Source organism: Sapajus apella, unplaced genomic scaffold, assembly GCF_009761245.1.
Source record: "Sapajus apella isolate SASKATOON/1434 unplaced genomic scaffold, GSC_monkey_1.0 scaffold12, whole genome shotgun sequence".
Taxonomy (NCBI): domain Eukaryota; kingdom Metazoa; phylum Chordata; class Mammalia; order Primates; family Cebidae; genus Sapajus; species Sapajus apella.
This window is the reverse complement of record NW_022436952.1, coordinates 14,951,635-14,968,762: the sequence shown is the minus strand read 5'-3', so window position 1 is coordinate 14,968,762 and position 17,128 is coordinate 14,951,635. Positions and strand designations below refer to the sequence as shown.

Sequence of the window (17,128 nt, the reverse complement as noted above, 5' to 3'; positions counted from 1 at the left end):
TATCAAGCAAGGGGAAACCCCAGTCCCCATCTCCTCAAAGCTGGGAACTTCATCACCTTAGTTCCAGACCATGCATTTAGGCCGGTCTTGCCTCTTTTGCAGCAATTCTCCCTCTGTGGGAAACTGTTCAAATCTGAATGTCAACCTGTGGAGCTCAAATGTTTTCTTTCTTTTTCTTTTTTTAAGAGGCAGGTCTTGCTCTGTTGCCCAGGCTGGAGTACAGTTGCGTGATGATAGCTCACTGCAGCCTCGACCTCCTGGGCTCAAGAGATCCTCCCACTTCAACCTCCTGAGTAGCTAGGACTATAGGCATGTACCATCTCACCTAGCTAATTTTTGGATTTTCTGTAGAGACAGGGTCTCACTATGTTGCCCAGGCTGGTCTCCAACTCCTGGCCTCAATCGGTCCTCCCACCTCCACCTCCCAGAGGGCAGCCGTGAGCCACCCCACCCAGCCTCAAATGTTTTCTTGATGTGGCCCCATCTAGTCCGCGACTCGGTTCAACTCTCAGAACCCACGGGTCAAATCACTATGGAGCTGTTAACAGTAAAAGTAGCCCCCAGGAATAAAGTGCCAGCCACCTCCCAGGCCCTGTGCTCAGTACTTTATGAACACTGTCTCCTGTCAACATTATGACAATCCTGTCAGGTAGATGCTCATATCGTGTCATCCCATTTTACATATCACGAAATTGAGGACTAGCAAAGTTAAGTGAACTCCCCAAGGTCAAGCAGCTAAGAAATTATTACGCCAGAAAGAAACCCTAAGACTGCCTGCCTCCTAAGCCTCGTCTCTTAAGCCCTAATTACCACTGCTTCCCCCATCATGCCCTCATTCTTCCCCCATCTTTGGGGAAATTGAAATAAGGAGCTGAGGGCAATGTGCCTGATGTCACGTTCAGCACATCAGCACTGGGCTAAGAGACCAGGAGGCAGAAGTCAGGTGTAGGCTGGGCCTGGAACGTTCACACCCATGGTCTGCTGTATACTCCCTCATGCCCCAAACCACCCTGTCAAAATGAAAACCAGGCCAGGCACGGTGGCTCATGCCTATAATCCCTTTGGGAGGCTGAGGTGGGTGGATCACTTGAGGTCAGGAGTTCGAGACCAGCCTGGCCAACAGGTGAAACCCCACCTCTATTAAAAATACAGCTGGGCATGGTGTAGGGCACCTGTAATCCTAACCACTCAGAAGGCTGAGGCAAGAGAATCACTTGAACCCAGAAGGCGGAGGTTGCAGGGTGCCCAGATTGTGCCACTGCACTCCAGCCTGGGCTGGAGAGGAATTCCATCTCAAAAAAAAAAAGAAAGAAAGGAAAACCAACCCAAAACCCCAGTCCACAGAAGAAAGATTCCTAACATGACGCAAGCCAAGAACAGGTCCCTTCCTCTCCAGGTCTCCTTTCTCCTGACTGTGCAGTGGGGCTCATTCACTCTCTCTGGCCTCATCCTTTCTGCCACTGTCCCCCAGGAGACCGGGTCAGCTCTGGGAAAACATGGGAGCCAGGGAACCTTGAGCCTCAGCACAAAAATGAGGCGCCTTTGTTACCTGGCACTCACCAGGGACTTGCCTCAGAGAAATTCAAGCATCACCCAATTTGGAAACCAAGGAAGTGAGTCATGCCCCGTTTAGGAAGCTAGAGAGATGACCTTCACTTACAACAAAGGAAACTGAGGCAAACAGCAGCAGCAGCAAGCTGGGGAAGATAGCAGCTCAGAACCCACACCCACCCAGGCCCCCCGGTCTCATTCCTCCCTCAAGTTCTAAGAGAATGCTTTGCAATTCTTTAGTAATTGGTCCCTCCTCTATCTTTCTCTGCATATTTCTTCTTTCGGCTTTTAAACCCAGAAACTTTCACCAAAAGCAGACACATGCAAAAAGGAGCCAGCCACATTCGTGACAACAGTTGAAGCTACCTCATCAAGCAACCGAGGTCTAAACTGGCTCCTAATTAATATTAACCCTCCAAATCAGAGTCATGCTCAGAAAACCTTGGATGAAGAGACACCGGGCGGGAGGGGAATCTCCAATTTTCTTTTTACTTCATCTGGAAAATTAAGAGCACTGCTGATTTGAACAAGAAATCATCAAGGAAAGCAATCACAACTCCGCACGGCCCATAACTCGATGGACTTGGATGTGTGACCTGCCACTTTCATGTGCTGAAATTAAAATGATTGTGGCAAGAATAGCAATGATGACATGGGTTTGTCCCTCCTCCTTCAGCCTTAGAAAACGTAAAAACCCCTGCAGAACCTTCTGAAGGAGATCAGGTAAAAGATCTTCCGTCTTTGTGAAAATAAACCAGTAGAAAACTGGTCAAAGACTGTGCTTTGCAGCCCTTCCCAAAAAGATGGTGCCCAAAGACTCTTTCTCTCCAGGGATAATGAATTTGAGGGAGGGGAGGGGGACAGTGAGCCCAGAGAACTGAAGGAGGGAGGGGCTCCTGGAGACCCTCCACTCCAAACTCAACACTTATTTGCTGTTTCTGCATTAATTACAATAAACTGCTTCATAGCCTAGTGATCCCTTAATGGAGCAGCAAATATGGCTTTTTCCCTATAATTAGTCAATGTAATCTACTGCTATTTCCCTCCTCCCGGCCACCCCTTCTACCCTTCCCACCCTCTACACACTAACGTTCACATGCACCACATCCCCTGCCCAGGATCCACTTATAATCATGATCTTGTTCCTTGTTCCTAGCAATACCTGGTAAATTCCACCCAATGGATATAAAGTGAAGGGGACCCACACACAAGGGATGCCCTAAGGTGTCTGGGGGCTTTCCTAGCCCTGAGGATAGGTCTGAGCATCATCATCTCCCAGGCCAATGGCTGGGAATAGTGTTCCTTTCCTGAGCTCTACCAATCTTATTCCCACTCACAGGACAGGGCTCATGGGTTCGTAGATCAAAACCTAATATTCTGTATGCCCAAGCAAAAGGTTCTATGAAAAAGTAACCCTTGCCCCCAATCCCAAGGTTCTCCCTCACTCCCTCCTAGCTGGGGCTCTTTCATATCTATGAAGTTACTCCCTCCTCTTGGACCATCCAACCCTGTGTTCCCAGTTCCCACCAAGTGTCAAAGGAACAAAGGCATCTTCAAAGGCTGGGACACCATCTAAGGTTCCTGACTAACTAAAATGATTTCCCTGCCCTTGAAAATGTGGGTTTTGTGAAACGAAGCTTGCTAAAACAGCCCTTTGGCGTGGAGATGAAGGATAACAACACCCTCTTTCATGGTCTGCTTTTTCTCTACTCAGACCTCTAAGGACTTATCAACTAACTTCAGCTATTCTCATCGCCAGCAAGAACAGAACACTTTGTATCTTTCCCATGTTCAAGATGGCTTTAAAAATTCTCTTTTGCAGGTTACGGAGAAAAGAATTCACATTTGGTCAGTATCAACCATACGCCAGGTGCCTTATTTATACTGGCTCATTTAACCTCCACAATTCTACTATTCCTCCTTTTTTCAAGTGCAGAATTGAAGCCCAGAAAGGCTGGGGCACCTTCCTGAAGTCACAGAGTTAGTGGTAGTTGTCAGGTTTCAAACTATGTCCCTCTGAGTCCAAAGCCTGTGCTGCCAACAAACCATACACTTTGTTACAGCACATACATGTGTCTGAATCCGAATCACACCATAATTCTACCCAAGTCACGTATATTCATAGGCATACACACAAACGCGTGTGTGTCTTCTTTTGTATGTCTCAAACATGACCTAAGGAAAAATATGTGAGGCAGAAGACAGCAGTACTTACAGTTCTCCAACTACCACGTAAGGCAGGCAGGGAGCATTTACCCCAACCTGCCACAGGACGCAACCCTTTCTAACCACACCGCAATTCACACACCCATACACTTCCTTATGCTGCAGACACCGTTCTAAGCACTTTAAGATGTGAACTCCCATAATCCTTGTGACAACCCCATGAAGGTGAGACCATCATGATCTCCACTGTACAGATGACGAAACCAAGGCACAGAATATTTAGATAGCTTGTTCAAGGTCACCCAGCTGCAGTGGCAGAGCAAGGATTCAAAGTCTGGTTCCAGAGGCCATGTTCTTAAACCCTCAGCTAGAACACCTGGAGGGAAAGTAATAAAAATAATGACGGTCAGTGAGTAAAACGCAGGGTGATGGGGCTGGGTGGGATCCAGACTGTATCTGCAGCTTTGTTTTCCCATATTCTCAGGCCCCCACCTGTATGACATCACGTCATTCACAAGCTGGTTTTATGATTTCTCTATTGTGAACCAATTCTTCTATTGAATCTCTCCTGTCAATATGTGAGACAAGACCCAGAAGGCCCAAGGAGCAGGTCTCTAGGAAGCTTTTTCGAGCCCCACACAGGGGTAGAAGTTTGAGGATGCTAAAGTTCATAATTTCAAAGCACTTCCCCCGACACTTGGGAGTTTTGTCTGGGTAGCCATGAAAAAAAGCAGTCGTTTCCCATTAACACAATCAGTCCTTCTCTTGGGATACCCGGGGGGTCTGATCATTCTCACTCCACCATCTCTTTATGGCTTGGGGAAAGACCCAGGTGACTGTTTCCATGGTACCTTCTACTCTAATCCACTGGGGTCACGCTGCAGAGGGGCAGCTTGGAGGGCTAATGCCATGAACGTGCAGGCTTTGAGCAAACAGGATGGCGTGGCGGTAAAGGCAATCACAACATGCTAACGTGATGGCCTGCCAAACACAAGCTGCCCAGGCAGGACTTGTGTTCAAAAGAACTTCAATTGCATTCTTTCAGCAAGTGCAGCAGAAAAATTCATAATGAGGTCCCACCCACCCACACCCCCACAATGTCAGTCTGTTCTGCAGTTGTACGAATCCAGTAAAAAAATAAAATAAAATCATTTTTAACAAGAATATGGGACGTGTATGGATGTTAACCTGAACATCGTGTACTGCAGGGAAAAACAATGATCAAGTCCAAGGATTTTTATTTTCAAAGCAATTTAAGTAAGGCATTCTGCCATAATCAGCTTTACTACCCCTATTAGTACAGGAAAACAAGTTCTGAACCTGGCTCCCTAGTGAAAAATGCAAAATTTGTATAATTAAAATTATACTTGTGAAATTCAAACACACTTTAATTTCCTAAGGGCCCCCTAATCAAGTCAGAAGTTCTTACTAAAACCAATTATCTGCTTTGGAAAACAGAAGAGGCAACATATACACGTAGCAATCTTGTGGAGACTCACAACCCAATTTTTCCTAGGTGCAAGCATCCTAATTTGATCCTTTTTCCCCAGGTAGGAGAGATGGTGAATCCACTAGTTTTTATTAAGTAGTATATCTGAAAGTTGAAACATTTTTTGTTTGTTTGCCTCTAGCTACAAAAAGGACATATTTGAGAGATATCCCAGAGGGAGCTGAGTTGAAAGGAATTAAAAAAAATAGACCGTATCAGTAAATATACACAGTTTCCACACACTCCACTGTATCCCAGGCCCCATCTGGCTATTTTTCTTAAGATGTCAAGCAGTTTTTCAAAACCCTTGCCCAGTACTGTTTAGAATGGTCACTCTAATGGCACGGGGGTGAGAAATGGGATGAAAATACTAGCTTCCTTGGTGAAACCAGTTTGCAGCTGAGCCAGGTCCCCTTAAGGTCCTAGCCAGGAAATCGGCAAGACCCAGGTCTCTCACCTTCTTCTGCCCGCAACGTTGCAGCTTTTCTTGAGTAACTGGAAATTCTTGCACAAGAGCAACATGGAAATACGGATTACTTTCCAAGACACTAAAATATTTAAGAAGCAGTTGTTGCAATGTTTCATTTATGCCACCAATACGAAGTGCCATCGATCGAGGGCCTTTGGAGGGGCAGGATCTGTACACTCACAGGTTTTCTTTTCCCGTCTCCCTGGAATTCATTTCAGAAATAAGAATATTGACTTTTCATACTCGTGGTTTGGTGTTCCAGCAGTGCCCAGCTCTGTGAGGCTGGCCTGACATACCGCCCAGCCAGGCTCCAGCAGGTATCCAGAAAGTAAAAACGAAATGCCTCTAAGTTGAAAACTTTACTTTTCAGCAGGTGGGAATAAAGGACAAAACTCAGCACACGCAGCCATGCTAGGGTGGCAAACACCACAATGAACCGAACAGGGTTTGGTGTTAAAAATTCCATCTGAAGACTTAGGAAACACAACTTGTGCATGCACAAACACACACTGGCGCCCACGCAAGCATGCAGAAGGAAACACTCAGCTGAGAGCGAGTCATGGGAACGGCTACTTGGCTGGTTCCTGGCCTCCCTCCCACCAGAGCGGTCACCTCATTAATGTCACTCAGCATCACATTTTGCTACACTAGGTCTTTCTGCGCCCTGCTCCCCTAGGCATCCCAAAAGCCCGCTTCCATTGTAAACTTCTGTGCTTTAGGAAATTATCAAAAGCTTTGATGGGAGAAAAGAAAAAACTTTTATAGGGCCTCCCTCCTCACTCTTTCCCCTCCTCCAGTTTCTTTTCTTTGGTGCTTTATTCAACATCACTACACACACAAATCATGCTCTGAAAGTCGTTTACAATATGTCAGCTTAAAAAAAAAAAAAAAAAAAGATTGCAGTGGCCCGTCTATTTTGCAATTGCCCAAAGAGAATAATTCATTTCGGTGGAGGGTATGGATGAAGCCCTGAATGCATTCCTACACCGTTTTCTGCCCTTCAAAACAATAAAAATGTAAAAACCCAGACGAAAGAAGGCCCAAGGTGGCAGAAACGAGAATCTCTTGACCCCCAAGGAATTTATTCTCCTAGATCTTCTAAAGCACTCTCTCCCCAGAATGCATCATCAAGACCATTTTATTAGATTTTTCTAAACCCTTGAAATTGTCACGTAATTGAAACAGAAACAGCAATTTAGAGCTCTTGAATGGATTTCTTAAAAAGAAGACTTTGTGCTTGCCCAACATCCCCCCTCCCTGGCTGCCCATACCCCTAACCTAAATTTAAGGTCCTTGCACACAAAACCCTATTTATCTTATAAATCCTCCCCTGCCATAAAAGTTACACATTCCCCTAATGCCTTAGATTTCAGGATGTTTGAGAGAAACTCATCCCAGACAACAGGCTAAAAAAAGAATCCATTAGCATTAACTTGCCTGTCACAGCCAGTGACAAATAAATGAATGTGATGCTTTCAGATCAGTCATTGGTAGAGCTACCCCCAGGCAGATAAAGACCAGTACTGGGAGAGAGAAAGCTCATGCCGAGACCTCTCACACAGCAGTGTCTCAGCTGTTCCCTAGCTGCTCCCGGGGACGTTACTCTCAGAGGCAGCAAAAACACAGGCATCAGATACGGAAAAGGAAATGAATTCCTAATGCCCATCAAGCCTTCCCAAGATAAAGGCTGCATGCTATCTCGCCTTGAGAGCCAGGACCCCACGAGCAGGCCAAGCCACTGACACAGAATTTTCCAATCTCAATGTGCTGTTCTATCCCTCACCCTAGAAAGGAGCAGCAGTGCTAATCAACGCATGAGCTGCTCGGTTAGAAGGTCCTCTGATGATGAGGGCTGTGCCATCTTTTGGAGACAGCTACAGATGAGGAATGCTTATACAGTACCACAATGTGCAGCTATCACTCTAGGCCATTCATATGCATTAACTTGGTCCATCTGACCCTTAGCAATTCTACAACGGAGGGACTGTTGCTATCCCATTTAACAGATAAAAGTGGAGGCGCAAAACCACTAAATGACTTGCCTAAAACGCTATAGCTGGTAAGTGGCACTTACCTATGCTAAACAGGCTCTCAGAAAATAGGTAATCAAAATTAACCTGAAGCTTTCCAGCTAGACTATCACAAACTCTATTCCTTAGCCTGAGCATTTCATAGCCATCAGGCTAAGTGGCCACCTAAACTCTACCCACTCATATTGGATGCAGCAAGGCTTAGCAGAGGGGAGAACAAAGTCTGGGGATTCAGGGACTTTGGTCCAAAGGTCAACCCTAACCCTTACTAGTTCTACGGTCCCGGGAAAGCTGTTTGCCGTTTCAGGCCCCAGTTTACCCACCTGTCAAAAGGAGACACCAATTATTTCAAAGGATTGTTGTAAGGATTAAAGGATATTAAGTATGTAGTCTCAGTACTATGCCCGAAACATATAAACTCACAAGAAATAACAGTCATTATTCCGAATTAGGATTTTTCTTTTCTAAGTATTCAAACTCTCACGGCTAAAATAAAGCAGGATAGCAGCCAGGCATCCACCCTAAGGCTAACATTCCAGATGGTTAGAAGTTTGGTGCTAACTTCAAAAGAAAGGGAGAAGGAAGGATATCTTATTCTACTCCATATGCAGTGGGACATCTGTCCCAGCTGGACCGACCAAGTGAGGCCGCTGCTACAACGCATCTCAGAGTGCTCTGCCCCAAGACCACACCTGCTCACTCCACATCACACGGAAAGCAGAGATCGTGATCCAAAAAAAAATGTATTCTTCTCCAAGCAGCCAATAGGCCAAAGGCAACCCCAGGCACATACCACCCATGAAGTCTAAGGTCAGACTGCTCTAAGCCACAGAACACACACACTGGCGTTACACAAGTAATCTGTGATGTCCACATCAAGAAATGATACCTCACTGTCTACACATGGTGAGGTCACAATCACAGCTTAAATAGGATCAAGTACAGGACTTTGGAATTGTGTCTATATCATGGTCTCTTGTTAAGGAGGAAGAGGAGAAGACAGAAGGTAGAAACAAGAGAATGAGAGAGCTCTTTGTAAGCAGCCACACATCTCTGCAGTAGAGGTGGCACCTGCCAAGACCATCACTCCTGAAGAAGAAGAGTCTATGGCAAGAGAGACTCGGGCCAGAGGGAACACAGTCTGAATTAAGCTTAAGCCACAAGCTCAGGGTGGAAGTTCTCCAGGCAACTGCACCAGCCGCTGTCCTATCAGTGACCCCAGCTTCTATACAGGTCCAAGCAAGCTCAGCGCATCCCACAGAGCTTCCCCATACACCTGCACAGACACACAACAGGTTCCCCAGCACCTATCAGTTTGCTTTGCCTGGCTCCCAAGGCCTTCTACAACCTGGCCCCATGCTACTTTGCAAGCCTCATGCCAGACCACTCTGTAGCACACACCCTTTGTAACACCTGCACACCCTGACCTTTCCTGTTTACCAGCAGGAAGAAAGAACTGCATTCCTGCCATAATTCCTTCCTACCTGATCTTCAAGATCTGGGACAAAGACCACCTCTTCCTAGAAGCTTAGATGGCCCTTCCTCAAAATGCTGTTCCTACCTTTTTCACTGTGCTTATCCTATCCTTTCCTGTATCACAGGGCGCCCCCTCCTCCTAATCTGAAGCTAATGTCCTTAAAGACAAGAACTGTGTTTCCTCTGACATTTTTCATTCCCTCTATTTAAACTGAAGTCCATGATGTACAAAGGTGCAGGAGTAAGGGCTAAGGATGGGGGCGGAGAGGGTTATTAGTAAAATATGCTTGTGTCCAATGGAAGAGATGAGGCATGAACCTAAATATCATAAAAGTCAGAACACAGTGCCTGACACCGTTCCGGGTGCTGAGCAGAAAGTTGGTAAATAATCACTGAACTGCTGAAAGCAACACCTGACTGTATGACAAGATAGGGTCCACCTCACTCCTGCCATCGCTCTTCCCTGGCTTTGGTGATCACACCTGACAGCATGTTATATACTTACCTGTTTGCTCACTGCCTATTTGCCCCACTAGAGCAAAAGTTTGGTAAAGGCAGGCACGTTGTCATATTCTCCACACTGTCCCCAGAACGTTGCACAGTATCTGGCATACGGTTGGTGCTTGTTTGGTGAATAAATGAATGAGTGAATGCCTAGCACAACACACAACAGATGTATGTGCTCCTTAAGATTTTGCTAATTTATTTTTGGAAGGGGCTTATCCAAAGAAAAGGCAAGTGCTGTGGAAATCCAAAGAAGTATTACTGCTTCCACAAAGAAGCAGGGTCAGCTTCATGATGATGATGAAGTTGCTTTCAAAGAGGGGTCTGCTGTGTACAAAGAAGGGAAGGGCAGTGCAGAGGGAAATCTGCGAAAGGACGGATTTCTCAGAGAAGGGTGAGCGTTCGGTTTCAAGGCAGCAAAAACTAGAAGAATTGAGAGATAAGGTGGAAAAGACCCTGGGGTACAGATTTTGAAGGACCTTAAGTACCAAGCTAAGACATTGAGACTGTGTTCCGTGTGCATCAGGAGCACTGAGGGTTTCCTGAATCCCTCCAAAAGTGGGTGTACACACAGAGTTGGTGATTAACAAGGATTAACCCAGCTCTTGTTAAGTGAACACACTAGATCAAACGGGAAGAGAGAGATGACGAACTACATCTCCCCTGTGTGTTCTTGGGGCTTTTGGCCGAAGATTGTTCGGGTTTAAAAATACAAAATAGGACACAAAGAATGGACACCGCCCCAAGAGGCACCCGAAATGGTCAGCTGGTTCCTCCGAGACTGCCTTCTCCTCCCTTGCCGGGTGGCAGAGGAGGCTCACCTGTCTGCCAAAAATCATCTGACACAGAACACAGGAGCTTCGTCGTCCTAGGAGACTGACCTTAACAATGAAATGAAAGCATGTGAGGAACGGCCAAATCCAGGGAAAGGACATTTGTAGGACAAGGTGCCCCTCCTCCTTGAGCTGACACCTGCTACTGACTGGGAACACATGAAGGAGCGGTGCTCACCGACCAGAGAGAAGCTAAGCCACTAATCCTCCCAGGTCCTCGCTGTTATGGAAAAGGGCTGCAGACACACCATCGCATCCTCACTGGGAACAAGAAAACCCACTGGCAGGCCGGTTCACGGTGGCTGCTGAGATGACAGCTGCAGATCATCCAAGATGGCAAGATGCTAGAATGACCTGACCCACAGCAGCAAGGGAAGGCCAGATGCCGAAAACTCACCCTTTGCCCTTGAGAAGCTGCCAAGAAACCACTCCCCCAGAACACGAGGTGTGCATGTACATGCTCAGGCTGCCACTGCACCCATCTGGACGCATGATCAGCAGAAAATCTTCCAGGACCCTGAAGCCACGTCAGAGGACATGATGGAAACAGAAAAACCTGGCTGCTAGCTGAGCCCTGTTACAACCTAACTGTGAACCTGAAGCAACCAACGTAACTTTACTGGGTAGCAGCCGCTTCCATAGTGAAGAAGGCAGGCTGGATTTGGTTCATTCATCTAGTTACTAAACACCAGCCACCAATAGTTCCCTGCCCTCAGAGAGCTTACATTCCAATTAAGATTTTTCTTCAGTCATTTCACCATTGTATATTTCTTCATTCTATTAAAATAATTCTATGCCCCGGCATGGTGGCTCATGCCTGCAGTCCCAGCACTTTGGAAAGCCGAGGTGGGCGGATCACCTGAAGTCAGGAGTTTGAGACTAGCCTGGCCAACATGGTGAAACTCCGTCTCTACAAAAAATACAAAAATTAGCTGGGCATGATGGCAGGTGCCTGTAATCCCAGCTACTCGGGAGGCTGAGGCGGGAGAATTGCGTGAACCCGGGAGGCAGAGGTTGCAGTGAGCCAAGTTCTCACCACTGCACTCCAGCCTGCATAACAGAGCAAGACTCCATCTTAATAATAATAATAATAATAATTCTGTAATAATAAGATCAACAGACATTTGTGGGGTGCTATTTTATGCCAGGATCCCAGTGAAGAATTTTGCATTTATCCTCCAAACAACTCCAGGTGGTGAGTACTATATTCTCCCTCTTTTACAGAGGAGGAAACTGAGGCTTGCGGAGGCTTAAGTGACTCGCCCTTGGCCACCCCGCTGTAACTGAAGACAACTAAAAACAGGTTAAAGAAGTGAGATCTCCCTGGATCAACAGATGAGGTTCTGGCCTCTAAACATTAAGGAACAAAACGGCAATTCGGAAAAGGTGGAAATGTTTTCTTATATACAGGATAATTAAGACAGATGGTGAGTAGATCCAGACCTCGCTCTTGCTGAAGGATGTTAAGGAGTCTCTTGCTTCCTCGACACACAAGAAAAGAACCCACGAGCTCAAGCAAAACTCTTCCAGGCAGCCAACGCTCCAGTCCAATGGGAGCAAAGAAAGAACAGGGAGTGATGGATCCCCATCATCCTCGTGTCTCCAAAGGCTTCAAATTAAGTCATCTTTTTAGAGGAGCACGATCATTTTAATTTTAAAAAAGATAAGGAGGGGAACTCTTACATATTTTACAAAATGAAATAATCATCCAGAGAAATAGGAGGATATAGAATGAACCAGTCTTCTTCCCCTGATCAAAATATACTTCACTAATTAACGGCCTCTAGTCTCCAAAGAGTCGCCCCACTCTACTTCACTTGAGATGTGAACATTTACATGGCAAAGTGGGATAAATAAACTCCAGGATTCAAAACCTTCCTTTGGTGGCTCATTAAAATTCTGGTCTAAACAGATTTTTATTTATATGATACATTAGAGAATATTATGACAGTACTAATATGAAATCTGTTCTTCACTGCCATGGATTTTCTTTCGTTTTAAGTTACAGTTTCTTTCCACTAGTCTTGTTTTAACACCTCCACGGAATATTTCTCTGGCGAGCGTTAGCAAGGAGGGACAGCCAGAAAGCAGAGAAATGCATTTGAACTGAAACACACACTGACATATCATTTACAAGCTCCTTGCCCAGCCCACAAGGAGCGGCAGGGTTCCCTCTGCCACTGTGACCTGAACACAAAGACGCAGAAGTTTTATTGGAGGGAGACAAACAGTAAATAAATCATGCTCAACTTAAAGTTCTATGCCCCTGCCGGCCGGGTTTTGGCCCCTAACACTAACTCCGGTCTGAAATCCTGGTGGCCAGGCTTCTGTTGGAAAATCACCGTAGACAGGGAAGACACTTTCTCCCCACACAGTCCCAATTCCCAACCACCATACAACCTTGGCAATTACTTTGTTGCCTCACTGAGGTTGAGCAACTCCAGAACCATCTGTAAAGATGGCCTGAGGAGTCGGATGGAAAGATATAAGACAGTGTCACACACTGGGATAACATGACAGGGCAAGGCAAATCACCCAGGCCCAGGAACGCGGAACTTCAAACTCCTAGGCCTCTGGCTACAGTTCCCTCAGCACAGCCCACTGACCTCTCTGAGCCCATGTCCTGTTGCAGAACAGAGAGGCCATCCCTGGAGGTACCCCAACAGTATGGCACATTGGTGAAGGGTCCAGTTCTACAGCCAGGTTGCCTGTGTATGGCTCCTAGACATCCATCTGTGTCTCAGTTTCCTCATTTGTAAAATGAGCTAATACTAGCAGTCTCCTCATAGGGCTGTGTGAGGATTAAATGGATTAAGAAAGCCCCTATAATAGTGTCTGGCATACGCATTCAACTAATATCATTATTATTACTCAACCTCTCACAGGATTGATGTGAGGACCTAATAAAAATGACAGTACAAAGTAGCAGGTTGGCCAGGCACACGCCTATAATCCCAGCACTTTGGGAGGCAGACGTGAGAGGACAGCTTGAGCCCAGGAGTTCAAGACCAGTCTGGGCAATATAGTGAGCTCCCATCTCAAAAAATAAAAGATAAAAATAAAATAGCAGGTTAATGCTTCTTATAGCATTACCATGCAACATGTCTTTTTTTTTTTTTTCAGTCCCTTTACCTTTATTTATTTAATCTGCAGAAAAACTCTACGAGATGACAAAGCTGAGGTTCAAGGAAGTTGAATGATCTGTTCCAATTCACACAGCTAAGGAGTGGCACGATCAGCATCTGAACCCAGGCTATCCCGCTTGCAAACAACCACCAGAACAATGATGAGGAAACCGACAATAAAAAATAATGGCAATGGCAAAAACTTTTGCCGGGGACCATGTTCTTTTACTCTTCACAAAAACCTTCTGAGAGAGCTATTGTCATCACTCCCGTTTTACAGATGGGCACACTGAGACTGGGAGAAGGTCAGGGGAAACAGCCAAATGCCCCAGGAGATTGAAGAATTCAGATAAAGATCATGAATAGCAGAGTGCTCTGTAAAGTGAAGTGTGTCATACACGGTAAGGTGTTATTATTAAATCCCTGGAATTCATGGAAAGATGTTCTCTCCCCTAACTGGTTTCATGCTAATTCACCTACTGACATTCTAGATGTGGAGCTGGGCGTTGGGAAAGGAATGCACACTTTGACAAGTTTGAAAACTATTCTGTCTCTTTTTCAAGTTGAATGCACCACTGCAGAGTATATGAAAGTGAAATACTGCTTTCTGCGTTTAAAAACAAAGTTCAGGAAGGGGGACCACAAAGGGGAGAGGAAAACAGGTCAAACCCACAGTTTTACCAAGTAAGGGATTTTTCCAGCTTCCCTCTTGAGTAATCTGATACAAGCTCTGAGTGATCAAATGACTAACCTGGAAATTGAAAGATTCACACTTATGGAAGAAACAGCAGTTCTTCCAAACCCAGGAAGTACTGCTAACTCTGGGAAGCCCTCTGAAATGTGAAGGATCACAGACAGTTTGGGAAGTAACTAAAACAGTAACGACAATTCCAAAGTTTGTGCTAAGTACAGAAATAACCTAATCTCTTTAGCTCGTTCATTCCTATCATTTGCGTAAGCATTAGAGGACAAAAAAAGGCTTAAGAAAATATTTCATAGTATTTACCTAAAAAGCTGTGTTTCCTTCTTTAAAAAAAGGAGAAGAAAGAGAACAAGGAGGGAGGAAGAGAAAGAAGGAAAGAAGCAATCAATTAATCAAGTGGTAGGCTCCAGACCTGAAATTCTCAAAGTATCGTCACAATCACCAACCTTTTCTATGTTAATGCACAAAACCATTCCTCCCTTTATACAGTTAAACGGTTCCACTTCTGGGAGACTATGCTTAAAGAAATAAACTGGTTTAGCACTTTGCGAGGCCGAGGCGGGTGGATCACGAGGTCAAGAGATCGAGACCATCCTGGTCAACATGGTGAAACCCCGTCTCTACTAAAAATACAAAAAATTAGCTGGGCATGGTGGCGCATGCCTGTAATCCCAGCTACTCGGGAGGCTGAGGCAGGAGAATTGCCTGAACTCAGGAGGCGGAGGTTGCGGTGAGCCAAGATCACGCCATTGCACTCCAACCTGGGTAACATGAGTGAAACTCCGTCTCAAAAAAAAAAAAAAAAGAAAGAAATAAACTGGTTTGCTAAAGCCACAACCCCTTCCCTTTACGACTTAGAATCAGAAGCTTCAACTTATTCCCTTTCCCTAAAAGAATGACAAATTCAGAATGTACGCAGAAACATTTCTTCCAGTGCTACATGGGGAAGAAAAAAAGTATAACTAAGTATCAATGTAACATGTAAGCCACAAGCCTTTCCAATTTAGCCTTCCTGCTTCATGCAGCTGTGTTCTCATAGCTACACCTGGCAAGCTCAGTGAAAACTATGTTAACTACACACTTCTAAAAAAGTGAAGCCCTATCTGGATTCTTTAAGCAAGTCTTGTAGTACCACTCCTACAAGGTTACAACACTTTCAGGACTTCTCCACCCAGGCACCAGCGCTTGCACAAATGAGAAGCACCGTTGGTTTCAAGTATGCCCTGACCTATCCAACCAACCTGAAACCAAGATATCCACCGCTATCTCTCTCAGACTTAAGGCTTTACAAGCCTAAGAAGTTGTTTTTTTCCAACAAAGGATCAGCTGTTTACTTAAACTCCACTCCTCCCCATAAACTTCAAGTTGTAAAGCCTCAAAAGAGTACCCTCCAAAAGAGTAGCAAGAAAATGTTCGACTTTTCCTGATATGATTTTGACAAAGGCTCAAAAAATAAATAGAATACTTGCCAAAAATACTGCAGTGGATGGAGCCACGTTCTCCCACTAAGCATCAGACTCGTCCTTGCCCCCAGGGGGATGTTCAGAAGCCACCTTGGGATGGCTAACTTAGAGACGCATGGTTATCTCACAGGACTACTTGCCCGGCCTGTTGCCATCATTTGCTGATACCCCGAAGGAACAGTGAATACCAGCCTTCAACAGTTCATTGCCAATGCTGTTTGAAACTTGAAATTCTTGGCAATCATCTCTGAGTGCTAAAATCCTACTGTTGATTCTCCTACTTACCTTGGGTTGCGCTCGACGAGGAAATGCAACTTTGGGGTCAATCTGGGAAAAAAATAGAAAAGCAGGAATCAATAAAATACTTTAAGAAAAGGAAAAAATATATGATTAATCACCTAATTATTAATCACTCATTTCTCAGGCTTATAATACAGCTTTTAGTAACTTCTCAGGCAACTCAAAAGTTTCTTAAACTTTAATCTCAACTTCAACCTTTCCTCCAATACATCTTATAACTAACATAGCTAGCCAGCCTTTCTGAAATGACCCACCATGCATTTCAGTGTGTGATGCTCTTAATAAACCAGATCTCATGTATTCTTATTTAAGCAAGGGATTCTTCTTCCAGACACTGAATATTAAATGGTATCTGCATCTAATTTGCTATGCGTGGATGGAAGAAAAGATGGGAGCATCATTATCATTGGGGAAAAAAATCATAGCCTGAAAATTAAATGTTAACTATTCTCTAGCAGTAGGTAATTGGATGGTATTTCTTCTCCCTGATTATAACTCTACAACACAGGAGGAGAAGGAGATTCCAAAAATTTTTTAAATCAACAACATCCAAAAACTCCCCATAGACAACTAACACAATGCTCTGCCTGAGTTAACTAATTCATTTTAGCAAAAGTAAATTTACCCAGGATTAATCAAAAAGATCTGTTCTGTAGTTACACATCAAAAGATTAAAAAATAATTTTTTTAAGTGAAGAAAATGAAGCTAAATCCACTTGGATTTTTAAAATGGGGTAAAAATCTATGCACAACCTAAACCCAAATTAGAAAAGACAGCCCAACTTGGGGAGGGCACAAAAGAAAAAAAAAAAAGTAACTGAACAAAAGAAGTAGTCAGAATCTAGTGCAACAAGTAGGGGATTCCCCTACCCCAACCTCAATCCGCATGGAAAAACATCCTCCAGTCCAAATCAGACATTTGCAGAACACCTGATGCTCAATCAGGGTCTAGATGTACCACTCAGAGCAATTCTCCCGGAAGCATGTGAATCTAACAGGCTGATGCGAGGGAGGAAAAA

General features: G+C 44.8%; 1 protein-coding gene across 10 annotated transcripts in view; it reads right to left on the bottom strand.

Annotated features, from left to right (window-relative positions):
• The window catches only part of MSI2 (musashi RNA binding protein 2), a 435,580-nt gene that overhangs the window by 413,853 nt on the left and 4,599 nt on the right, over positions 1-17,128 (bottom strand). For all 10 annotated transcript variants that reach the window (XR_004269439.1, XR_004269440.1, XM_032279293.1 and 7 more), the window contains exon 5: positions 16,095-16,136. Coding sequence is in view for 8 of the 10 variants with exons in the window: in XM_032279293.1 (XP_032135184.1) it covers positions 16,095-16,136 (42 nt within the window). In the remaining 2 variants the exon portion in view is untranslated. The remainder of the gene's footprint in view (positions 1-16,094; positions 16,137-17,128) is intronic.